The sequence below is a fragment of the Ruditapes philippinarum genome, unplaced genomic scaffold (assembly GCF_026571515.1).
Source record: "Ruditapes philippinarum isolate M1 unplaced genomic scaffold, ASM2657151v2 ctg52_1_1_1_1, whole genome shotgun sequence".
Classification (NCBI taxonomy): domain Eukaryota; kingdom Metazoa; phylum Mollusca; class Bivalvia; order Venerida; family Veneridae; genus Ruditapes; species Ruditapes philippinarum.
Genome location: NW_026858333.1, coordinates 53,524 through 81,108, shown reverse-complemented (window position 1 = coordinate 81,108; position 27,585 = coordinate 53,524). Strand labels below are relative to the sequence as shown.

General features: G+C 32.9%; 1 protein-coding gene across 1 annotated transcript; it reads left to right on the top strand.

The window, feature by feature from the left end:
* The first annotated feature begins 108 nt into the window (after positions 1-108).
* Positions 109-25,848, top strand: LOC132752863 (uncharacterized). Its single transcript, XM_060743251.1, has 12 exons — positions 109-120; positions 294-404; positions 1,229-2,602; positions 3,166-3,241; positions 6,653-6,777; positions 9,918-10,029; positions 11,127-11,228; positions 14,799-16,625; positions 18,493-18,594; positions 21,336-21,419; positions 22,522-22,581; positions 23,833-25,848. Exons 1-12 carry the CDS (start codon positions 109-111, stop codon positions 24,045-24,047), a joined length of 4,200 nt encoding a protein of 1,399 aa, XP_060599234.1. The 3' UTR covers positions 24,048-25,848.
* Positions 25,849-27,585: the final 1,737 nt, after the last annotated feature.

The following is a 27,585-nucleotide window of genomic DNA, read 5'->3' as shown; positions in this document are numbered from 1 at the left end:
TGGCATTTGGACCCCCTGGGGTCAAGCGTCATTATTACTTAAAATTGAAACATGATTTTCAGTTAGGAAAGAGATATTACAATCAAATTTAGTATAAAGCAAGATTATATGAAGATCCTGGTAAGAATTGCAATTAATGGAAATAATTCTTTGTTCATTTATTACTCATAGGTTTCAAATTTTTCTTCAGACCACTTTTTTGGCAAGTCCAAGTTGCTGGTGGGGGTATTAATCGCCTTTAGTGAGCAAAATTTTACATAAAAAACTGTACTAAATAAAACTATACTCAACAGGTATTTTTAATTCGTGGAGAAAGTGACATTCATCTGTTAGATGATGGAGAGGTTTTTGAAGTTGGAGGCCGCTCATTCAAGTGGAAGTTTCCATGTTCATCTAATTGTATGGTAAGTTCTATATTTAACACATTAACTAATGATGATAGATTAGATATTTAACATAGATTCTTCTGTATTAAGTCACTTTTTATGCCCCCCAACAAAGTGGTATTTACATATCTGGTATCTACATAAACTATTTATATATTGCCTTTGGTTACTTTTACTTGAAAATGGCATAATTTTAACTTCTGATTAGAATTGAATGCAGTTTCCTTTAAGGGTAAAGTAAATTGAAAGGTAATACATTATACAAGAATTGTAACTGTGTCTTCACTTTTTACAAAGTCACTGTCCTTTGTTACTTTTCTTATCTTGAGCATTACTTTGAAGCTACTAGTTGTAACACAGGGCAGTCAATAGACAAAAGTAGTAAGAGGAAGTTTTTTACTTAGTAAATTACAACGATATAATTCTATCATCTTCCCTTTCTAAAGCATAGTTAGATTGTTCTTTTACATGTTAATATATCACAAAAAATTCTGTAAGTACAATCAAGGGGAATGTTTGTACCCATGGTCAAATTTCAGGCTGATGATAAATTTAGACATTGTTTTCAGAAAATATACCTGCCATTCTAGTAATATGACTTATTGGTTTTAGAGCAACGTGTACTTGTCTGCATTAAGACACTGGTTTATTTTGTATCTACATGTGATGTGTGCAATTTATAGAGTGCCTAATTCTTGTAAATTGTTCTCATTTAGATGTGTGTATTTCTTTTGCCCTCATTCGGTGTGTATTTTGAGGCATTATGAGTAAATAGTGATGGTGTGTATTATTTCATTCTGTGTTTATTTTAGTGTTTATTTCACTTTTCCTTGTACTTGCAGTTTGATGAAAAACCAAGTGAAATTGTTAACAATATTTGTGTACAGGCTGATGAAACCTTAAGTGAAGGTGTTAGTAATGTTTGTGTACAGGCTGATGAAGCCATAGGTGAAGGTGATAACAATATCTGTGTACCGGCTGATGAAGACCTAGGTGAAGGTGATAACAATATTTATGTAAAGGCTTATGAAGACCTATGTGAAGGTGATAACAACATTTGTGTAAAGGCTTATGAAGCTTTAGGTGAAGGTGATAATAATATTTGTGTACAGGCTGATGAAGTCTTAGGTGAAGGTGATAACAATATTTGTGTACAGGCTGATGAAGACCTACGTGAAGGTGATAACAACATTTGTGTAAAGGCTTATGAAGCTTTAGGTGAAGGTGATAATAATATTTGTGTACAGGCTGATGAAGTCTTAGGTGAAGGTGATAACAATATTTGTGTACAGGCTGATGAAGACCTACGTGAAGGTGATAACAACATTTGTGTACAGGCTGATGAAGTCTTAGGTGAAGGTGATAACAATATTTGTGTACAGGCTGATGAAGCCTTAGGAGAAGGTGATAACAAAATTTGTGTACAGGCTAATGAAGCTTTAGGTGAAGGTGATTACAATATTTGTGTACAGGCTGATGAAGCCTTAGGTGAAGGTGATAACAAAAATTTTGTACAGGCTGATGAAGACTTAGGTGAAGGCATTAACAATATTGGTGTACAGAATGATGAAGACCTAGGTAAAGGCATTAACAATATTGGTGTACAGAATGATGAAGACCTATGTAAAGGCATTAACAATATTTGTGTACAGAATGAAGACCTAGCTAAAGGCATTTACAATATTTGTGTACAGAATGATGAAGACCTAGGTAAAGGCATTAACAATATTTGTGTACAGAATGATGAAGACCTAGGTAAAGGCATTAACAATATTTGTGTACAGAATGATGAAGACCTAGGTAAAGGCATTAACAATATTTGTGTACAGAATGATGAAGACCTAGGTAAAGGCATTAACAATATTTGTGTACAGAATGATGAAGACCTAGGTAAAGGCATTAACAATGTTTGTGAACAGAATGATGAAGACCTAGGTAAAGGCATTAACAATATTTGTGTACATGCTGATGAAGCCTTAGTGGAAGGTGATAACAATATTTGTGTACAGGCTGATGAAGAATTAGATCACAATATTATCAAGATAATTGTGCAATCTGATGAAGAACCAAGTGATGATGTTTACAAGATGAATATGCAGACTGATGAGGACTCAAATGAAGATATTTACAAAATTAAAGCCCAGACTGAGTCACCAGCAGTAAGCATGCCTGATTGCCAAAGAAAGGTCTTTTTTTGTGGTGTTCAACCTAACAATGTAGGTATCTTCCTTGCATCTTTATAAATTGTAAAAATTTTGTATCTGATATTTTGAATAATTGTGTACTCAGTTTATTGTTAATTCAATATTTGATAATAGACTTTGAATGGTCTGTCACATAAGTTAATTGTAGTATTTCTTATTTTATGCTGCTGGACTCATATGGATGGATTAGACACATATTTTAGACCGTCTTGTTTGTTACAAAACTTTAACCTTTCTCATAAATTGAATACCTGTAGTTCCAGGACTTTCAACCTTTACAGGCATATGGCCACCATGAGCACTCGACCAACAGGTTACCTTTTGGGTCTCTGAGTCAAATGTCTCTGTGTCTTGCAATGTATAACTTTAAACATGTATATGAAATGAAACTTGTAGGTTGTGGAGCTATATCTTGTTATTATTTAGAACTCTAGAATAGAAACAATGTTTTTCATTGTTTAGCCAAAAAGATTTTGGTTTGTAGGAAACTTACATTCGATTTCCCAAAAACTTTTTGAGTTATGATAAAAATGATTCTAGTATTTGCTAACGAAAAAGTGTTTAAATATTCACAGGGTTTCCTGATGTTGTTTAAGAAGTATGTGCTTACAGAAAATGTAGATGAGGCACATATCATAGTTGTCAAGGCATGTAAGTAAAAAATATTTAATGTATTTTTCAGAAAATTTTTGTTCAATACCAATAAAAAATTCTAGTTGCTTATGTGATTTATGTGAGGAAAAGAAATACAAAATGTTTTAGGAATTCACATCTAATTATATGGTAAAACATTATAAGGTTGTTTGAAAAAACGTGAGATTATTTCATGTAGAATATGCTAATAAATGAAACAAATTTCTCACTTTTTGTTTCATTATAGCCTTTGTCCCTAGCATAAGTATTTTCAACAGTAGATAGAAAACAGAAATTGCCTTCATAGAAATACTGATGCACTGATGTCATATTTTTAATGCCCCATGTCTTGGTAATTTAGATTTGCCTTTGTTGGTACGGCCCAAAATGTTTTGTTGCATGCAGCTCCAAAAGCACTGGATATAGAGTCAAGAAACGTTACATAAACATTTATCAGCATGTGAGGTTGTGCTTCTGGGGTTTGATGTGTGGATTGATTAAGAATTGTTAGAATGGTTGCACCTTACTTAGTCAGAATTTTGCCATTTTAAACTTGTGTCACATGTAGCTCTTAATTTAGCACTGGAACTAGAATCAAGAACTTTAGAGGAATGTTCACATGTGTCTTGATTTGGAAATATATATGTTTTTGTTCCTGACTTAGTAAAAAGTGCAATTTTCAACTTGTGTCACATGTAGCTCAAAAAAGTATTTTAATAAGAGCCATGAAACTCAAAAGGAATGCTGATGAGCATGTGAAGATGTACATCTCATTTTCGCGTGTAGATTGATTTAGAATTGTTCAAGATATTGACCCTCACTTAGTAAAATTTTGCAAAATTCAACTTGTTATCCCCCATCGATGGAATCTGGAGGGGATATTGTAATTTTGGCCTTGTCTGTTTTACCATCCCTCTGTCCATCCAACAATTTGAATTTCGTTTCCGGCCCAGTTCTTTACAACTACTGGCGGGAATTCAACGAAACTATGGGAACCGTCAATACCAAGATGAGATGCCATATCATTGAATTGTTCAGGTCAGACCATTCAACACTGAGTTATGGCCCTTGATTAGTTATACAGTATGCAGATAGACCAATAATCTTTTCTATGCTTTTTCTTTGCAACTACTGGCAGGAATTAAACAAATCTTTATTGCAACCTTCAATACCAAGATGAGATGCCCATATCATTGCCTTGCTTTTGTCAAACCCTTCAACACAGAGTTATGGCCCTTGATTAGGTATGCTGTATTCAAATAGAGCAATAATTGTTTCTGAGCTATTTCTCTGCAACTACTGTCTGGAATTCAAGGAAACTTCATGGGAACCATCAATACTAAGCAGAGATAAGCATATATGCAATATTGCTATTTCTTTGCAACTGCTGGATTGATTTCAACAAAACTTTATGGAAACCATCACTATCAAGACGAGGTGTGCATTGTTCTGGTTCCATCAACACAGGGTTAAAGCCTTGTTTAATTAGCAGTAGCTAACATTGCCTTTACTGGCAGCCCCTTCAGGTTAGGGCCCATTGCTTATTTATGCAGTAGTAACAAGAAATTGACATTTCCACCCTTTTCCTCAATACTGGGGAAATTTCAAAGAAATTCATGGAAAAACATCAATTAAAGTTAGGGCCCCTGGTATTGCCCTGAAAATTTTTTTCATGTAGAAGAAATATTACTGTTTTTAGCCAATTTACAATATTTTTAAAAAAACTTTATGTTCCCTTTTGTTAGTAATCCCGTACTTGGCAGGGGATTTTTAAATTTAAGAATTGGGTTTTTTTGTTTGTGCCCCCCTTTTTAAGAAGGTGGTATATCTTTTCTAAGTCGGTCGTCTGTCGGCTGTCGTGACCCCATGGGGTTTTCCCCTGATTATCTTTAAAAGTGTTTATCACAATTTTTTTTAAGTCTTCATATTTCACATATTGATTGGGCATAGTAAGTAGATGACCCCTTTTGATTTGGGGTCACTAGATCAAAGGCCAAAGTCACAGGGGCTTTAAATGTCAAGTGGTTTCCACTGATTATCTTGAAAAGTGTTCATAACAAAGTCTTTATATTTCACATATTGATTGGGCATAACTAGTAGATGACCCCTATTGATTTTGGGGTCACTAGGTCAAAGGTCGAGGTCACAGGGGCCTTAACTGTCAAAATGGTTTCCGCTGATTATCTTGAAAACTATTTATCACAAAGTCTTCATATTTGTAGTGTTGACTGGTAATACCTATTAGATGACCCCTATTGATTTTGGGTCACTAGTTCAAAGTTCAAGGTCACAGGGGCTTAAATATCTCATTATCTTGAAAACTATTTATCACAAAGTCTCCATTATTTTTCTTTTTTCCATAATTGAACACTTCCATGTACCCATTTATGGCAAGTTTCTGTAACAAAATTACCAATTATGTGAGTCAAGGGCTAGAAAGGGAGGCATATGTGTTGTTCGACATTCTTGTTTTTGAGGCGTCTGCTTTATATTTCTCTGCTGTTTGAAACTTTAAAGGGAGACACAGGCAAAATTTGCATTTCTTAGTTTTGAATTTTTCATTCATTATTCTGTAAATGCCCTCAAAATAAATATATTAGACAGTCAAAGGAACAAAACTTTTCTCCATATAAAGAATAAAATGGTGGTTTCCTAACTTGACCCGCGTGGGTCAGGTTAGAGCGCAAGCATTTCACAATAGTTGCCAAAGTGAACTATGGAAACGTTAAAGAACATGTCAAATGAATGACTTAGGCTTGTTCGAATCATACAATATCCACAATATCTGTTATTGTAACTTCAAAAGTTTGTTGAAGTCACCTGACTTGTTTTAAAACTATTTTGTGATTGTATAATGGCGTCTAAGTTTTGTTAAAAATGTATAGATATATTTACGCTTCAAACCCAAAATATATAAAAATTTAAACAGAAATTCATGCTGAAACTTCAAGAAAAGTCATTTTAGCGTGATTTGAGTACATAAGATCATTTTAATATTTTTGTCATTATTTTGCCTGAATATCCCTTTAATGGGACTCATTTTCTACTGTTCAATGTTACATCTACGTAAGTTATAAGTATTTTCTGATTTGCAAATCATTTTTCAGTTTATCCTTCATCTATTTATTTTGCCAGACCTAACTGTAACTTGCATTGTTATTTTCACTACTCATACCAAGAACATGAAGCTGTTCCATCCTTAAAGTACATATTTGGCAGTGACAAAAACCCTTCTAGTTTATCATTGGGTTTGTCCTTTTATAATAAAATAAAAGAGAGATACATTGAAACAGTATCAGGTATATCTGGTAGTCATTGATGAGATGATGAGGGGCATCTGTTTCCTATGGACACATTTCTAGTTTTACCAAGAATAGATTAGAAATTCACTAAAGCTTTTAAATTTATTACTCATGACCACTTTTACAGCTGCACATGGACAGACAGACTGCTCCTGTGTTGAATTGTTTGAAAGCTTGGTGCAGAGGGAAAAAACAATATTAAGCTACAAATGGATAAAGGAATCTTTGCTTGCAGGCAACATACTTGATATGGTCAGTACATTTCTCTTGAAGCTAAGATAATACATATGTATAACATGCTACTCACTTTGGATATCAATTTTATCAGGCGAAGCTTATTTGGGCTAGAAGGGGCGAGGCTTGCCGAGCCCTTTCAGTCCATATCATCCTAGCCTGATAAAATTGATATCAAAAGACAGTAGCATGTTTTTCTATTTATCATGTAACTCATAAAAAGTAATAAAAAAAAGCTTTGAAATATATGATTGTTTTTTTGGAAAAATGCTGCTTTTTTTCATAGAAATAATTCTCGAAAACAAATCCCTCCGCCCAGGACATTTTAAAAATGGGGGCTATTTGTTTCTCCTTTTGATTTGATTTCTTTTTTTAAATCAACACAACAAAACATAACAGAAGTAGATTCTTAAAAGTACCCTTATGAATCACATGAATTCTAAAAATATTTTCCTTTGTTTTAAAACATCTATTTTAAACCTTTAAAAGTTTACAATTACGAAATGTATGGTGTTCAATATTATTGTATTCTAACACAAGATTAACAAATTTGATATCTAATATTTCCTGAATGAAAACAAATTGTCTTTGTAATTAAACAGTCTCCTTGCGAAATTTGCTAAACATTCATTAGCAAAGTATAAAGACACTAATACTAATACAAAGACACTTGTTATGTTTAGTACAATGAAGTATTGATCCATTGATGATGTCATTCTTGAAACCACTTATGACATCACTTCAGTACTACTACTTAATGATACTTCTTAAGCCTTAATTGATTACTAAAAATATGTATAGTCAGGGTGAGCTTTAAGGATCGTTGAATGTCTGTCGTCCATCAGATTTCGTCCGTGAAAACTGTAGTGGTCACATGGTTTTTTACTCAGTCATCATCAAATTTTGTCAGGATGCTTGTCTAAGTAATTGCTCGGATGACTTTCAACATGGGTCATCTTGGATGAGAAACTAGATCACAGGAGCTTAAAATGTGCCTTAAGTTCTAAAGATAAAAAAATCTTGTGAACGTTGTAGTGGGCTCAATTTTTAATCAATCATCATCAGAGTCCACATCGCTTCCTTTTTGTGAGGATGTAGACGTTTGATACTCCTGTAGTATGATTTCTTTTTTAGACACAATACCAGAGTGTACTTTTTGGAATTTCAAAATTCTTTGCTTTTTCAGTTTTATCTCAATTTCTTGTAAAATTTCATATTTTGTTTCTAAACTCAGCGCTTTTCGTTTTCTTTCCATGATTAAGGATAAACAAGAATTAAAACAAGATTTTGATGTTTTTCCTGTTATATTGAATATCTTCTATTATATTTAAAGGTTGACTTTTACTTATGAAAGATATAGATTTCTTTTTGTTTCATTTCAAACAAGCGTATTTTTCAATGAATTTTACTCAAGAAATAGCATGCGTACTGATGTCGAAAAACCGGTTACAAATGATCATAATTATTTTCATCAAGCAAAACTTTTAAAGAAAAGAAATAATGAAATAAAATAAATAATGGTTTTATCTTGGTGACAAGAACTCATGCTTAAAATATCCTTAATTATAAAGAAAGCCATTACGTACTGCTATACAAATTCATTTTCATAACTGTAATGAAGTACATACAACAATAAACGGTACATCATCGGTCATGTTTTAATCTGTACCGATGAAAATGAAAGTAGAAATTGCGGGATCTATAATTTACAGATAGCAGATTTTGAAGTTTGTTATAAAAGTGTAAATTTCTGTACTTTGAACATAATTGGGACTTAATAATGAGTTCCCTTAAAGGGAATTAATTCCTTATATTCGCTGTAACCATATTTTTTAAGAAAAGCAAAATTTGGGACAAAATATATTCCTAATATATTTGGAGTTCGTTGTAACCATGTCCACTATAAGTGAAGTTAATTGTACACTGAGTTATAGACATTTTTTAACTTAAAAAGTGTCTGCATTTATTTATCCAAGATTCTTTCATGTTTCAGTGGAATATTCCTCTTAGTTTATTTGTACATTATTCAGGTTATTGCTATGCAGCTGTCCTATCAAAAGCTCTTATTGCAGAGAGTTGTATTCTCATTAGGTTAGTCCCTACAGAGGTGAACTGACTTTGGCTTATGCTTGTTTTAACATAATTAAGGGCCGGGAATTATATTCGAATATTCAAATATTGGAACATTGAAAAACGAATATGAATATTCGAAAAAAAAAAGATTTTTTTTTTATCACTTTCAATATTCAATTAAGATCGTAAATTAAAACATTGACCTTTTCTTGACCAGGTGTTCACACGTTTGTATGACGCGTGTCAACGATTATCGCCAATTAACTGTGAAAACTTTGGGGTCTAGTAAAAACTGATGAAAAGGGAACCTGTTTCACAGTTTGCAATTTACCTGTTTAACAGTTTAGAATGCATTTTTCCCCGCTTTTAATTATCTTATTTATTGTTCTTTTGTGCTAGAATCTTTCTGATTAATCAATAATTGTTTTAAATTTTTTTGAACAGAATAAATCGGCAAGAGTTAATCGGCGATTATGAAAGCGTGGCAAGGTCTATATAATCCGTCGGAATATATTTAATCCGTAGATATTACACTCCATGTGATATTTACTGCGTTAAAGCTATATTCTATTTTAAGAATAGTTTAAACCTTATATGAAATTATAATTAAATAAAAAAAATAATACAAGTTAAGTTTTAATATAATTAATGGTTATTGGGGCTAAGATGATTCATATTGCTGTCAATCAAGTCACTTGAGTTACCTCCCATTAATAAGACAAATAGGATTAACTGAACAAAAGGCAACCAAATTATGAATTTATTTCAAATTGAAAACATATATGTCAATTTACAATATATCAAATTAAATAAAAACTTTGACGCAGTAATAAAGGTAATTTAATCCTCGATTATTAAAAACATATTAAAGCTGAATAGTATTCAACGCAATCAATTTCGGATGCGTATACGTCAAAGAGAAATATTGGAACAAATCTTAATGTTGTAAAAAACAAATATTCGAATACATTCGAATATGGAAAACGAATATTCGAACATCAAATTCCTTATTTGGTCCCAGCCTTAGTTTTAACACATTCATCAGTTCTATGAAAAAAAGAACACTAAACTATTTGTTATTGCAGGAGAACTTCACGGTCAAGAGCTTGAAGCAATATGGTGAAATTTGTAAAAAAGTTAACTTTGAAACATTTGAGTTTGAAATAAGGGGAGAGAAGTGGATGGACATTACAAAAGGTATGTTATTATACCAAAGTCATCACTTAGTAAGGAATTTCATATTATGTTGCATCCTGCCTATCCTATACTTGATATTCACTCAGTGTCCCACAGTATTTCCCTAGTTCTAAAATATGAAAGATAAATTAACTCCGTAGACATAACCTTAATTTTGACCTATCATAACTTTTTACAGAAGATATTTATTTATTTAAAGAACTTACAGAAAAATCTTTAAAACACTCAATAAATCCCAAGGTTAAAGCTGAGATATTTGATATCATGCCTCAGTGTACAAAGGAGGTGGTAACTTTCAAACATTTTTACAAACTTATGCTTCTTTATCAATTTAGAATTTACATTAAAGCTTGTATACCAACTCAAATATTTTCGAAGTCTAGTGGCATCTAGCTTTGAAACTGTGCTCACTTGTTTAACATCATGCCAACAACCTTTGTACAGGGGGAGATACATGTACCAAACATTTTGAATGAACTAAAAGGATTCCTAGTCCAACATGCATTATCAGTCTTAAATCTACTGAATTTATTTTTTTGAAACTGAATACATTTCTTTGGGGTCATTATTTGAGGTTGCTTTCAGAGGCCTATTACTCTGACATGGATTTTGACTAAATTAAAGCCCTTTTGAACTGAGAAAATTAAGTTTTATATGCAACATCAATCTTCAAAACTGCTGCTTAAATTATTCACTTGAAAGTTAATAAATTTCTTTTGGATCATTCTTAACAGGTCTATTTCCAAGGTCCTTAACTTAACATGAATTAGACTGAATTATGGCCCTTTTTGAAATTGGTCAATTAATTCAATGGTCTGTCAATTTATTTTTAGTTGAATCTTCCTGTTTGTTAATATAAGCATTGTGCAAGTTGTTTTTTTACTATCAATTACTGAGATAGGCATATGCACACTGATTTATACTGCAATATCAGACTAATCAATAAGTCTGATTTAAGAGTTGTGTTACTGAAACTCAAAAATTTATTTAACTGTTTCAAAGTATTTTTTTCTTTACGTTGTCCTGCATAATGCAGAAATAGATAAATGTACTGTTGAGTTTATTTATAAACAGAGTGCAAATGGGCTAAATTTCAGGTCAAGTTTCAAGACTGTTGAAGCATATGGGTGGCCTTCCTGTTATCCATGCTACGGCTGACACAGTTGTTATATGTGCTGATGATATGCTGCATACTTCCAGTGAGTATTTAAATAACATTAAACGCACATTTTAAGCTAATATGAAGTGACTGTTTGACATATTTCTCCATGGTTATTGCTCATTTTTATTTTTATGCACCCCCATAAAAATCCCTGTTACGTCATTCCATCATCATTAGTTTCCATTCACATTTGCACACATTCAACTCAAATTTGACATATGGAAATCACAGGAAAATGAAGGTCTGAAGTTGGAATTTCATCACAATTGATGATTTTTTGAAGAAATTTTCAGTTTCAGTTCATTATCTCCCACACAGTTGTTCACACTAATCTCAAATTCAACATATGGATATGTCTAAGAAATGTCCAGGTCAAGTTCCAATTTGGTCATGGTTTGATGATTTTTTGGCAGAGTAATGCCCCTTTAACTTCGCAAAAGAATAATACATTTTCAGTTTTGTTCATTATCTCCCCTAAAGTTGCATGTATTCAACTCAAATTTTATATTATGGATATGTCATAGGAATACACAGATTAATTTTGAATTTTGTCATGGTTCTATGAATTTTAAGAGTTATCTCCCTTGAACTTTTCAGTTTTCATTCATTTTCTCCCCAACATTTTTCTTTTCATTAGCTCTAAAACAGTTGTTCACATTCAACTCATTTTTATGCTCCCCGAAAAATTTGGGGGGAGCATATAGTCATCGGGTTGTCTGTCCGTCCGGTCGTCTGTCAGTCCATACGTCCTGAATTCATGTCCGGCCCATAACTTTGTGTTATTTGAAGTTGGATTTTAAAACTATTACACAGAAATGATCACTATATTGAGACGACGTGTCGCGCCCAACATTTGGGTCACTACCTTGAAGGTCAAGGTCAAAGCATGACCTTGCAGAAAAATCGTGTCCTGCCCATAACTTTGCTATTTGAAGTTGGATTTAAAAAGTATTTCACAGAAATGATTACCATATTGAGATAATGTGTCGTGCGTAACATTTGGGTCGCTACCTTGAAGGTCAAGGTCACAGCATGACCTTGCAGCAAAATTGTGTCCGGCACATAACTTCATTATTTGAAGTCGGATTTTACAACTTTTTCACAGAAATGATCACCACAATGAGACATTGTGTTGCATGCAACATTCGGGTCGCTACCTTGAAGGTCAAGGTCACAGCATGACCTTGCAGCAAAATCATGTCCGGCGCATAACTTCGTTATTTGAAGTCGGATTTTACAACTATTTCACAAAAATGATCACCATATTGAGACAATGTGTTGTGCACAATATTTGGGTTGTTTTTACACTTTGAACTTTGTCTGTGACATAACTCTGACACAACATGAGGTATACCTTCCTGTGTCCAAAACCTATTTGGGGAGCATCACCTGGTTCAACTGGCTCTTGTTTACATATGGATACGTCAAAGAAATGCCAAAGTCAAGCTTGAATTTGGTCATTTTTTGACAGTTATCCCTTTTGAAATTTTAAAAATGTTAAGAAATTTTCAGTTTCCAGTCATTATCACCCAAATAGTTGTACACATTCAACTCAAACTTAAGATATGAATGTCATAGAAATATGCAGGTCATGTTTATATTTGGTCATGGCTTGATGATTTTTGACAGAGTTATCCCGCTTGTACTTTGAAAAAATTAAGCTATTTTCAGTTTCTGTTTAATTATCTCCCAAATACTTATACACATTCAACTCAAATTTGATATATATATAATTTGGTTATGGTTCATGATTTTGGATAAAGTAAACCCTTTTGAAAGTTTGAAAAAAATTGAAATTTTCAGTTTTTGCACTCTTCCTTTTCTAAAATGTTTGGGTATGTATACATATAAGGTTGGCAAGTCAAGTCCAAATGTGGTTTTAGTCTGATGCTTTATGATTAATGATAGAGTTATCCCTCTTGAACTTAGAAAAAAATAAGACATTTTCAGTCTCTGCTCTAACTTTAGTAGGAATGTATGTCTGAGGTTGACATTGCATGACTACATGTACTGGTATTTTACTAGAAAATACAAGTCAAGTTCTTATTTGTTATGGTTGGATGTTTTTTGACAGTTACCCCCCCTTGAAGTTGTAAAAGATTTATAAATTCACAATTTTTTATCATTAATGATTCACAGCTACAAATATGCAATTTGCAAAAGCTTAACAGGGCATTGAACTTTGTATAAAAATGGTTTGTGTTAACATTGCATGATTTAAGGGCTTTGAACTTAGAATGAAAAAAAATTGATTTGTGCAAACAAATTTGGAACTAAATATTATAATAACATTAGACATTTTGGCTACATGTGGTGGCATTGCAACGCATGGAAAATGGAAAATTACACGAAAATTTGAGACATCCACTTAAAAATTAGGTGGTTGATAGATCTCATTAACATCAGCAACTAAAACAGTCCCCTATCCTACATATTTTTTAGTTAACAGGCCATTATTACATTTAGCTCATTTGTCAGCTAGTTACAGGGTGAGTTTTTGTCATTGGCAAGCTATACGGTGTCCATTGTTTTTCATTTCTCTTCGTTGTACTCCATAATTTCTTTTAACAAAATCTCCTGTATTACACAATGGATTTTGATAAAACTTTACAGGAACATGTGTCATCCTCTACAAAAATTATATAAATTGCACCAGTCTGATGTATAAGTAGGTTGCAAGAGCTAAAAATAGACTTCAGAAATACAATTATTGAAAATTTTCTAAAAAAAACTACCAAGAGCTTAGATATTTGGCATGCACCATTACCATGTTGTCCTCTATGAAAGTTATATAAATCCTGTCCCTGTGGTTAAAATTGGTCATACCTAACAGAAGTCCTATTCCTCTGGTCAAAATTGGCCATACTCTGGGGATAACTTCATATAAAGTAATACAGGTGAACACATTCTATTCTTTGTATGGAAAACTAAAATGCCCAGAGCTTAGCTATTTTGCATGAAGATTTTCTTAGTAGACTTCTACAAATGTAATACAAATGGTTCCAGTCTGATGCATAAGTGGGTCACAAGAATTACAAGTTCACTTTTAAAAAGAAATCTTTTTTATTTAGACTTACCCAGAGCTAATATATTTTGCAAGTACCTTCACCTTGTAGTCATCTACAAAAGTTACATAAATCATGCCTGTTGGGTCGCCACTGGTGTCATTAAGTTTATATAGAGCTATGTTGGAAATCTTGTTATTATAATCTTGTGGAAAACTACAATTCCCAATTCCCAGAGCTTAGATATTTGTCATGAAGCATTGTTTTCTATACCTTTCCAAAAAATGTTTAGATTGTTCCAGTCTGATGCATGAGTAGTTCACATTTAGAGTTAAAAACAAAAGCTTTAAAAATCCTAAGAACCTAGAAATTTTATATGTAGCATATTCTTGGGGTACTTTACAGAAGTATGCACTCTCAGTTCTCCTTGAGGAGTATACCATGATTACAAAATTTTCCACTATCACCCTGACGGCCATGTGTTACTGAAATAATACTGGGAGTATTTTCAGAGTTTGAGCTATAAGTTAGAGTGAATACAGTAAATAAATATTTGGAAATACATATTTCTTTAACTTTATTATCTAGCATTTTCTTCACAGGTCAGTGTGTGTCAAAGGAATGGATATTTGAATGCATAGTGAGAGGGAAAATAATTCGTCAGCATTTACTCAATGCTAACCAAAATGATATTGTATATGAGAGTGATGAATCAAGTGTGTTAAGTTTTCCGATGCTGGACAAGGTGTTGGTTGAGACATCAGGGTCACTAAAGGGGAAGCGAACACTGAAAAAGCAATGTTGCATTTATTGTGAAAAACTGGACTACAAATTATCCAGACATATGGAAATGTACCACCATGATGAATTAGAAGTTGCTAAAATTCTCAGCCTAAAGAAGGGTTCAAGGGAGAGAAAAAGTGCCTGGGCAGCACTTACGGCAAAGGGTAATCATCTCCACAATTCTAAAGTACGTGAAAAAGGAGTAGGCATTCTGATTCCTAAATACCGACCAAGTAGCACACAGGAACAGAAAAGATATTTGCCATGTGAATACTGCAGAATGCTTTTTGTCTCTAGCGATCTGTGGAAACATCACCATAGATGTGTCAAAAAACCTGAGGGTGAGAAAAGCGATGGACCTGTTCACAATGCCAGACTGCTGCTTCCAGTATCTGCAGAAGTCAGTAAAGAGTTCCATGAAGCAGTAATTGTAAAAATAAGAGATGATGCCATAGGGTGCAAAGCTAAATCAGATCCATCTATAACTGCATTTGGGGAAAGGCGGTATGAAAAAACAGGTAAACATGAACATACTCATGCACACATTGCCTGCAGAATGCGTGAATTAGCCAGGTTGGTTTTGGCAATGAGTAAAAAGAATTCATCTGCTGATACTTTATTGAAATGTATACAACCAGTGTTGTGGAGCTCGCTGTTAAAAACAATCAAAGAGGAGGCTGGATTTAACCCAGAAACGCAGACTTTGTCAAGTCCTTCATATGCGGAAAAAGTTGGTCATTCCTTAAAAAAAACTGCCAAAATGCTAAGAACTAAAGCCTCAGAAGCTGGGGATGATGCGATGAAGGAGAGAATGGATTGTTTCATAGATATGTATAATGACGAGTATTTTGATAGGATTGGATTTATGGCAAGAGAAACTTTGACCTCAGCTAATTTCAATAAAATTAAGTTGTTGCCCTTGGTGGAAGATGTTGCCAAATTGTCAAATTACTTAGTAAAGCAAGTGAATAATATCAAAGGGGATAAAACAGGCACATTATATGCTTACACAAATCTTTGTAAATTGCTCCTTTCACAAATTATCTTATTTAATAGAAAACGTGCAGGAGAAGTTGAAAGATTGAAAAAGGAGGATTTTTTAAAATGTTCAGTAAACCAAAATGTAGATGAAGAAATAAAAAAAAGTCTCACTGAATTTGAAAAACATTTATGCCATTCTCACCTGAGAGTCGAAACCAGAGGGAAGAGGGGGAGAAAAGTTGCCATCCTGTTTACACAGACAATGAAGGCAAATATAGATCATCTGCTTCAATTGCAATCTGAATTAAATATCAACAGCAAGTATGTTTTTATAAGACCAAATGGTAAAATGCCATTCAGGGGTGCTGATGTATTGAGAGAAGTTTCTCTTCAAGCAGACCTTAAACATGCAAAGAGAATAACCTCCACAAGCTTGAGAAAGCAGCTTGCCACAATGTGCCAGGTTTTGAATTTGACTGAGAGCAGCCAAGACATATTGGCAAGGTTCATGGGGCACGATATAAGAATTCACCGTGCATACTATCGATTACCACAAAGCACACTTGAAGTGGCTAAAGTTTCTAAAATTCTTCATCTATTCAACACTGGGAAGATTACACAAACTGATGTGGATCTGCAGGACATTGATGTCCAAACATTTGTTGGTAAAAAAAAAAATTTTATATTGTATAAGGACTGTTGATAAATAATTATCATTTAGCTCTTATTTATTAACGAAAAAACATGCATGTATTTGATATTTTAAATTTGCTTATTTAACCATTTGCATGCTCAATATTTTAAATGGGCTTGTGTACAATTTGGACAAAACCATTCATCATTTTTAAGACTGGATCAACCTGTGACCGAGAATAACTATAGAGGAATTTCTTTTATTAGTACACTGTATAAAATATTGTTGTATGAATTTGCAGAAAATAACAGTAAGTTTGACGAATCTCAGGCAGGTTTTCGGGTTAGGTATTTGGCAATTGATAATGTTTTCTGTCTTCAAGCTATGGTGCAAAAATATCTTTCCAAAAAAGGCGGTGGATTTTACTGCCTGTACATTGATTTCCGTAAGGCTTTTAATAAAATAAACCACCAGATACTTTTTCAAGCTTTACATAGAAAAGGAGTGAACGAAAGATTTTTGTTTTTATTAAAGGAAATGTATAATTCATGTGTAAAGGTTCGAAGTACTTTCTATTATGATTTAATTTTACAAAATAGTTATAGAAATAGGCCTATGATAACTGAATTTTTCAAATGTAATATAGGACCCGGACAGCGAGACAAATCCAGTTTAACAAGTTTTGCTCTCTCTATTGATGAATTAGCACATATGCTTCGCGATAAATGTAGCTATGGGATTTTTATTACACAAGAAATTCATGATATTGTTTGCTTTATGTTGTGCCTTTTGTTTACTGTCTGGAATTTATTTTTCATATGTGTTGGAAATAATATAACCCTTCATGAAAGAATATGTTTAGTATGTTTTAACCAAAATAATGTATCTGCTATTTATTGTGAATTTCATGCCTTTTTTTAATGTTCTAAGTATAATGGCATACAAACTAGTTATCTCTATAATTGTTATTCAAATGGAACAACAATTAATTATTTTTATTCATTGATGAACCCACAAAATGAAGAAACAATTTTTAAATTATCAGTATTGGTATTTCACTTGTTAAAAAGTACCAACTCTTGACTTTCATTTTAATCCTATGTACATGTTATGCAACTACATTCAATACATGTATAAAATATTACATTTACATTGATGTGTATTTTGGGCCGGAGGCCTTTATTTACTTAAAATAAAGTTGAGTTGAGCCTTTTTAGGGACAAAATTGAACAATATGTACTGAATGAATAGCAAACAGTGCAGACCATGATCAGATGGCAATGATGTACTTGCTGGTCAAAGTACTGGTCATAAGGGATAATATAAAATGCTGACAACAGGCTAAGGGTTAAACTGCATATTAGTGGAATGTAGTCAGAACAAATTACACAGAATACACTTTTGATTTATAAACTTCAGCTTTCTTATACATGTTTGTGTATGTACATCTGTGTTTGGTTCTAAATCTTAATCAAAAGGGATTATATTATTTTACATATTGAAGAACAAAATCCTGTAAAAGGTTTCTTCATCAGAGTTGGTAACAACTTTCATATCATTATCATTTACCTACCCTACATGCTGCCTTTTTGTATTAACTTGTTAGTTATATCCAAACAGAATATTTGAACAACATTGTTTCAGCGCTCAGACTGGCATTCTAATGTACATGATTCATGCTTAGAATGCAAAAAAGAAAGATTTTGAAACACTCAGTAAATGAATGTTTTGAAAATTTGACAGTGAAATAAATTTGTATGAAAGCTACAAAAATACAAGCTACAAAAATATTAATGACACTTTGTTGCAATTAAAATGAAATTGTATTGTCTTAATGATATTGGTGTTGTGGTTTTGATTTTGTATATGTCACTTGTATCAATATTAAATTCATATAGAGGAAGAAGAACCAAGTGATGAAGATGATGAACATAATTCAGCTTCACCTTCTACCACCATATGTGAGAAAACAAGGAAAGCTGAATCTAGACCTAGATTTGGTAATATCATGTTTATCATTTCAAAATGTAATTGAATAGTAATTACCACTAATAAATGAACTTAATGGTAACATATATGGGACCAATATGGCTTATGGTCCCCTGCCTTTTTTAAGAAAAAAGGGGCATGTAGAAATAGGCTCTGTCCATCTATCTGATGGGGCTACAGATCTTTAAAGAGATAGGGGACCACCTTACTGTAAACAGAACAAAAGAGAACAATAGAGTTCATTCAGTAACAATAGAATAAGGGGTGGTTGGCCCTGTGTTAAACAATAGAAAATAACAAAAGAATGGCCCCTTATTCCAATACAGCAGTATGTCTGTCTGTCTGACTGTCAATTACACTTTCGTGTCCCCAGTCCATAACTATGTCATTTATCAAAGGAATTGGAAATAACTTGGCACAAATGTTTGTTATAATAAGACGATGTGTCATGCGCAACAACCAGACCACTTCCTCCAAGGCCAAGGTCGCAGTTGCTCTGATTCAAGGTCAACATTGTCTTATTGATGGTATATGGTCCGTACCATAGCTTTCTTATCAATGAACAGATTTTAAATACTTGGCACAAATGTTCACAATAATAAGACAATGAGTCATGCACAAAAACCAGTCGCCAGGTTTGATGATGCACTGATTTTGATCAATTGTTTAAGAGTTTAATGCCCTTTAATTGCAAATCAATGTTTAGAGTACTTTAGTATTTCTAATTCAATGCTAATAATATTTACACAAAATGTATTTGAATACAAGAATTTTAATAATGGGCTAAAACAGACCCAGCTTTAAGAGTAATGTATCCTTGAACTACAAAAAAAAAATATGATGGTCAAAAGCGGCACATATAACCACCCCTTTATTAGTTTAGAGATGCTTCCTGGGATTTTTGTGCATAATAAGTCTTAATGCAATATATAGCAGGAATTCAATGGAATTTCAAGAGTAGTCTCTTTACCAAGGAGAAATCATTTTTGCAGAGTGATGGCCCTTTGATTTTTCTCCTTAATTCCCTGCGGTCTGGAGACCGCAGGGTATTGGTACGCGTTTAACTTTTGAGGCATGGAGGAGCATGTGACCTGTTTTCGGTACATGGAGGAGCATGTGATCTGTAAACCGTATATGATTGGTTAATTGACATTTTCGAAAACTAAATACCGTTCGCCGGTACGTTACGGATTTATCTGTAGGGAATAAGTCCGAATTATACCTAATTGAAAACAAAAAACTATTAAGTGATATTTCTAATTCTCTATAATTTATTTACCGTTTAAGGTGGAAAAACTTGAATGATGTGTTTGAAAATTATCAATGTTTCTTTAATATTTATCTCAAATTTTACAAACAATAAATTGTATAAACTGAAAATCTACAAAATTAATATATTCGTAGTGGCATCTGCCATAATAAATAGAGATATTTTCTGTGTAAACTTGTGTGTTTACTTTATCTAGTTTTTGCCTATTTAATCATTTTCGTAAAAAGAAATAATTGTTCTATGTTACACCTTCACCGGTCTTGAACGGTCACCTGTTTCCAAAGACCTTCTATATTGATTGATTATTGTCAACTATATTCCTGATACAAAAGTTTATTTATCCCCCCCCCCCCCCATAATGTTGAAGATAGTTAAATGGAATATCTTTATATCATTAAAATGTTCACCGCAGGAAACCATTTTACTTGTCTTACTTATAGCATGTAGGTTGTTGATCCTCTGGCAGTGGAACTGATATCATAATTCCTTTTCCTAGTTTAAAGCCAGGTCTGCCTAGATGCTTTGGAATAATTCATTAACTGACACATGTAGTTGCATTTTTTATCATGCCCATAACTTGGTAATGTCCCACCTAGGAACTTAGGAATGTCCCACCTAGGAATTTTAATAAGGATATCTTGTATAAAAAAAAAAAAACACTTTAAGAATGTGTTCAATTAATTTTATATGTCCACAATGATTAACTTTCTTTTTATTTTGTAAAAATAGCACTCAAGGAAGATTTTTGTGTTGTCTTTTAGGCTACATATAGGGGTTACTTTTGTTGGCTGGCGGTGTTGTAGGCTTGTCCGGAGCATAACTTAGTCACTATAAATCAGATTGATTCCAATCTTGGTATGCATGCTTGTTTCAATGACCCTAAGTGCAGTGCACATAAATTAAGAATTGTTACTCTGTACTTCTAAATATTTGAGTTATTGCCCTTTGTTAATTTTCATACAAGGTCACACATCCCACTCACGGAGTTCTAGTTATTTTGGCTACATTGCATTGTAATCAAGTTAGTCTCTATATTGAAGTGATACTCAGGTCAGCAATTTTTACCATCTTGGCACTTTTGTTTACATAACTTTTATCAAATGATAAGATGTGTCACATAAATGGCATTTCTCTGAAATTCAAAGGTAAAGGTCAATGTAAGAGAAAAAAAATCTTCTGCTATAATTCTTTATCTAATGCAGAACTTTTTATCCTGGTTTAGTGTTTGAAATTTGATATAAAAAATAAAATTTTATTTTTTGGGGAAAATTTAAACTCTATTATAGCTGAAAAAGGGTTTTTTGCTAGACTTGATGTAAAAAAAATTTATTAAAAAAGATAAACAGCTTTAAAAGATTCGGGGTTTAAAGTCGGGAAAATGTTTCAAGTAAAAAAATGGATGGACAGATGGATGGATTGCCACTTTTACACTGTTTTGTTTTTGTTTGCATATAGACTTGATATTCTGCTCTTTATCTTTAGGTCTTAGAATGGAGGAATCAGATGCTGATGAAAATGATGATGTGGGTAAAGACCCAGATTGGATGTACAATAAAAGAAAAGATGGTAATTATATGCATGAAGTTTCTAAAAATCTTTAAGATATATGTAAGGCCATCCTTAAAAAATGTTTGTTTGCAGTAACGCAACTGACTCACAAAATTTGCCCCTTCTCAAAATTTTTTTTCATGGTCTGGTTTAAACATTTTTTTTTTTTGAATCAGAAAATTATGCCTTGTGCTTTGTTTTGGTTCTGTTAAAGGTTAATAGAAAAAATTAAGTGTAGGTCTTATTAAATTAGAATTCATTTATCAATTTATTAATTGTTACCAGATTATGAAAGCATATATTGTCCAGCATTTTGAAATTCGATGTTTATTTGGGAGTACAGTTCAATAAAAAAAAAAAGTCGACCTACCTTACCCACCTTGAAAATTCTGGAAACGAACATTTTTTTAAGGTCGACCTTACAACATTTGCAAAAATTTTCTACAGTTAAATAGCTTTTGACAAATTTTATTTATTATTAATCCTATACCCTTGAAAAATTTCTTTCAAAGATGGTCCAAATGTTCACCTCAACAAGGCAATGTGTAGAACCAATGTCACTGCTGATTTAAGGTCAAGGTTTCATTGGTGGTTAAAGGTCATCTATCATACAATTACATGTATTCTATAAATCCAATACCCCTTGATGGGCTTTCTTCTCCTCACATCTCAGTAACTGGTACAGATATAAATTTGAGCCTTGTCAATGCAATATCACAATGTCAAGTTTTCTAACTCTGATTGTTAGTTTGACAAAATTATGCCCCTTTTCTAACCATCAGATTATCACTAATAACTTGTTAAGAGATATGTACAGCATCAGCTAATGTACATGTGTACTAAAATATAATATTTTTAGATTGTCTTTAATGATACTATTACCTATACAATGTTAACTTTCTCTTCATAGAAGGCAAATTCTTATATGTATCTTTTTGCATAGTCACAAGTACCTTTTGCCATATTGGTAGGATTTTAGAATAAGTTTGTGCAATTTTTCAGTACATTAAAGTGATGTGTAGTGTGCAGGACCTTAGTACCTACCAAAAGGTCAAGGTCTTGTGATGAAGACACCAATTCTTACCCCTGTGGCAAGTCCTGTTTACTTTCTTTTTTTTAGCACCAAGCAGTGATGATGCAGATGATGAAAGACAACCCGAGAGAAAAAAGAGAAAAGTTGGTAAGATATCCTGAATGCTCTGGTCTTTCTATTTGAGAAATCAGCCTGCTTACTAATAATTGTATTGTCAATCAAAACTGTTGCCAAAGTATTGAAAATTTATGTCAGCTTGTCACTTTCTGACTTTCTGATCTTTATTAGATAAGGATGATCCCTTGTAAGATTGACTTAGTTTTCCAGATCTTAGTACATGGCAAATTCCGATATTTATTTAATGCTAACCATTGAAATACTAGGTTTTATCAGTGAAATAAAATCCATATCACCCACAGTATATCACCCACACTATGACTGATATAGCCTTGCTGAACTTGTTTTGGCATACATTTTAATTTTTATGATTCCTTAAATTTGTAAATTTTCATAATATTTAATTGCATTGTTTTGTTCTAAATGTCATGTTTCTCAATTCAAAATATTTTAATGTCATTGTTTCGCTATAAGCCTGAATTACTTTTGTTTATACAGCGTTCGCAGAGCAGTTGAATGTCTGACATCATCTTCATTATGTGCATCTGTTTCCTGCAGGTTGTTGAAAACAGTTGAAATTCACTGTTTTCTTCCCTTTCTAGGCATTAAATTAAAAGAAAATTTGTAAGTTTTCGTGAATATGCTATATTTCACACATTGAAGTGAGAAAATATCTACATTGTTATTCGCGCAATGCGCTCGTGAAAATATTGCAATTTTCTCACTTCTCAGTGTAATATAGAGTATATTCACTTAAAACTAACAATTATCCTCTATTTATTTAATGTTAACCAGTGAAATTCTTGGTTTTATTAGTGTGATAAAACCTATATCACCCACAGATAATCACTCACACTGTGACTGATACAGTTTTGCCGAACTTGTTTTGGTGTACAATTTAATTTTCATGATTCAGTAAAGTTGTAGATTTAAAATATAATTGTTGCATTTTGTTCTTATTTCACAGTTCTCTTTTGTATTTGTGTTTCACAGTCATCTTTGGATGTGTGTGTCACAGTCTTCATTTGGATGTGTGTGTCACAGTCTTCATTTGGATGTGTGTGTCACAGTCTTCATTTGGATGTGTGTGTCACAGTCTTCATTTGGATGTGTGTGTCACAGTCTTCATTTGGATGTGTGTGTCACAGTCTTCATTTGGATGTGTGTGTCACAGTCTTCATTTGGATGTGTGTGTCACAGTCTTCATTTGGATTTGTGTGTCACAGATACATTTAGAAATCATCATTTTATTGTTTAGTCCTATCTTATAATACTTTTCAGGTATCAGAATCAAGTGGACACAAAAACAAAAAGAAATAGTGAGAGGTGCCTTTGAACAACACATCCATCTTGGCAAATTACCTGGAAAAACTGAATGTGTAAACCTGATTACACAAAATGTACATCTGAGAAATAGAACCTGGAAAAATATTAAAGACTTTGTAAGGAATCAAACAGTTGTTTTAAACAGGACATTAAGATCAAAGAAAAAATAGTGCAAATGATAAACATAGCCTTGACTAATTCATTGGCTCAACTTTTTTAAGAAGAAAAACATAGAGGTATTGCTACATTCATATCTGTGTTCATGTTGCTGTTGCTGTTTACAAACTAAAATATTGATCATATTTATTTTATTTTTTTTTTGTGAATTGCCTTGTACTTTGATACAAAATCCCTTGGGACAAGACCTGCATGTACAGACCTACTTAAGAATATTTTGACCCACAGTCTTCATATTTGGCATGTAGGTTAGTCATGATTATAAAATGACCCCTATTGATTTTGAGGTCACTGCATGGGTATTGATTTTTAGGTGAATTTGTCAAAGGTCAAGGTCACAGGGGTTTTTACTACAATGTGCTTGCTTGCTCAAATGCTTAAGAATGCTTGTCCACAGTGTATTGATTTTGATGTCAGAGGTCCTTGAGTCTAAACAGCTTGTATGTTTAGTAGCTCAAGAATGCTTTGGTCGGCAGTCTTCATATTTGGCATAGTCTTGGTCATGCCCAATTCCCCCTCACAACAAAGTTGTAAGGAGGACATACTGGAATCAGCTTTTCTATCTCTTAGGTTTTGCAGGTCTGCCCTAAATCAGTTGACACGGTTCTACTCCAAGAAAAAAACATTCCAAATGATGCTCTGAATCATCAAATTTTCATACTACAACCAAAACAATATCCAAGTCTACGTATCATCATTTTGTCTATTCACAAGCACCCGAGAACATCATTGCAGATATTTCTTCCAAGTTTAGACCTGAACTCATTCAAGCCCTTCCTCGAGTAGTTCATACAATTGCTACTGGAGACTTCACATACAATATAACAACAACAAAAACAGGACTTGCAAAGATTTCACCAATCTATTACATTACTATCAATTCCAGCTCCAACCCATCAGAAAGGAGTAATTGAGAATATTTAGGTAACCTTTGATTCAGCAGAAATTTATTCTGATATGATACCAACCTATTTCAGTGACCACTTTGTGCTTGGTGTAGTAATACCAATCCACCATTTATAAAATCTGCAGTTTTCACTTACCTGTTAGTATTAACATTTCATTCTCCAACTATATATTCACATTTGAAGCATATACTTATTTCTCCTATATTCATTATACTACACCCCAAGCAAAGCTGCATGAATGGGAGTGGTGTATTCAAGTCATGCAGGGGCAGTTATTGTTTTGAGGTAAGTAGGTCAAAGGTAAAGGTCACTGATCTTTGTCACTATAAACATGTAGAATACATAACTTAGCAATGCAATGGCTTACTCCCGTCAGATTTGGCAGGGAGATTATCCTTGAGCTCTAAATGACCACTGCTGATTCTGACAAAGCAGTATGTGGGGGTATTCACACTATGACAGTGGCAGTTCTAGTTAATACTTAAACAAACCAGTTCAGCTGGAGCTTAGATATTTGGCAAGAAATGTTCCCAGTTAGACCTGTAAAAATATTGTTCAGGTTATTGCCCTGGAGTCAAAATTGACCTCTGATTTGGATTATTTTTCATGACATATACATAAATTAAATATTATAAAACTATCACTGTGAATATCTACTATTTCTGTCATAAAAAAAAAATTGGCACATGTACACTTTCTTAAAAAGATTCCGTCCTTTTCTTTATTTTTTCAAGATTTAAAAGTTTTCTGCTTTTTTTCTTAACTTTAAAATTATTTTTGTTTATATTGTGATTTATTTATGATATTTATAGATATATTTATTTGTATTGTTGAAAGGAAGCTTAAAATTTGCATTATCAATTGTTAGAAATACAGACCTTTTGGAAAATACTAAGAGGATATTTTTTCGTTTGAGTGAAATATGAAATATATTTTCACGAAACATGATAAAATGCGACATATTTTCACGAGCCGGTACGGCGAGTGAAAATATGTGGCATTTTATCATTTTGAGTGAAAATATATACCATATTTCACGAAAAACAAAAAAATAACCTTTTTATTTAATTTCATTATCAAAGAAAATGGTAACGAAACCCCTTGCTTGCTACCAACTGTAATTGTACAGAGCGCAGTAATTTATGCGTAAGCACGCGCTGTTTGGCGCTACATTGTGACGTCATGTAAACAACTCTTTAAACGTCTGTACAGCGTTAATTACTGCATAAAAGATATTGGTGTTCGGATTAATTTTCTTAGTTAGACCATTTTCTATCATTCTAGATAGTTTTCAAAATAAAATTCAAGAAAAAGTTGTTTTGTATGTATCAGATTTTTCAAACAAAATGGCGAAAGAAGTCCCTGGAAATAAATATGAGTTTTGACTCCGCCCACCTTCATATTTATATCTCATATTTATTTTAAAAAAATATGAAATATATTTGACTGATATTAAGAGGATATTTTTTCGTTTGCGTGAAATATGGAATATATTTTCACGAAACATGATAAAATGCCACATATTTTCACGAGCCGGTACGGCGAGTGAAAATATGAGGCATTCTATCATGTTGAGTGAAAATATATACCATATTTCACGAAAAACGAAAAAATAACCTTTTTATTTAATTTCATTATCAAAGAAAATGGTAACGAATCCCCTTACTTGCTACGTAACTGCAATTGTACAGCGCGCAGTTAATTTATGCGTAAGCACGCGCTGTTTGGCGCTACATTGTGACGTCATGTAAAACAACTCTTTAAACGTCTGTACAGCGTTAATTACTGAATTAAAGATATTGGTGTTCGGATTAATTTTCTTAGTTAGACCATTTTCTATCATGCTAGATAGTTTTCAAAACAATATTCAAGAAAAAGTTGTTTTGTATTCATCAGATTTTTCAAACAAAACGGCGAAAGAAGTCCCTTAAAATAAATATGAGTTTTGACTCCGCCCACTTTCATATTTATATTTCATATTTATTTTTAAAAAATATGAAATATATTTGACTGATATAGCACCATATTTCATGGGTAAAATTAAATAAACTGTTAAATTGGTCCATGGTAAATTTACTATGTGAAATATAGTTATGACTATCAATGATTTGCTTGTGATTAAAATTAAGATTGTTTAAAGTGGATTGATCTACAATGAGCACATGTTTTTGTTTTGCTTTTTCAGTAGCAAAAAAAACCACTAGAAATGTATTGTTATGCCCCCATTTCGAAGAAAAGGGGGTATATTGCTTTGCACTTGTCGGTCCGTCGGTCTGTCGGTCCGTCGGTCCGTCGGTCCGTAGACCAAATGGTTTCCGAGTGATAACTAAAGAACCCTTAGGCCTAGGAACTTCAAACTTGGTATGGTGATTGGTCATGACCAGTAGATGACCCCTATTGATTTTGGGGTCAAGGGGTCAAAGGTCAAGGTCACATTGACCTTGTAAGCAAAAACGGTTTCCGATCAATAACTAAAGAACCTTAAGGCCTAGGAACTTCAATCTTGGTATGGTGATTGGTCATGATCAGTAGATGACCCCTATTGATTCTGGGGTCAAGGGGTCAAAGGTCAAGGTCACATTGACCTTGTAAGCAAAAACGGTTTCTGATCAATAACTAAAGA

Bases quoted from the DNA above. Each gene is read 5' to 3' on its own strand.
- LOC132752863 (XM_060743251.1), top strand. The intron at 405-1,228 runs GTAAGTTCTATA...TTGTACTTGCAG, and splicing joins CATGTTCATCTAATTGTATG to TTTGATGAAAAACCAAGTGA. The intron at 6,778-9,917 runs GTCAGTACATTT...TTGTTATTGCAG, and splicing joins CAGGCAACATACTTGATATG to GAGAACTTCACGGTCAAGAG.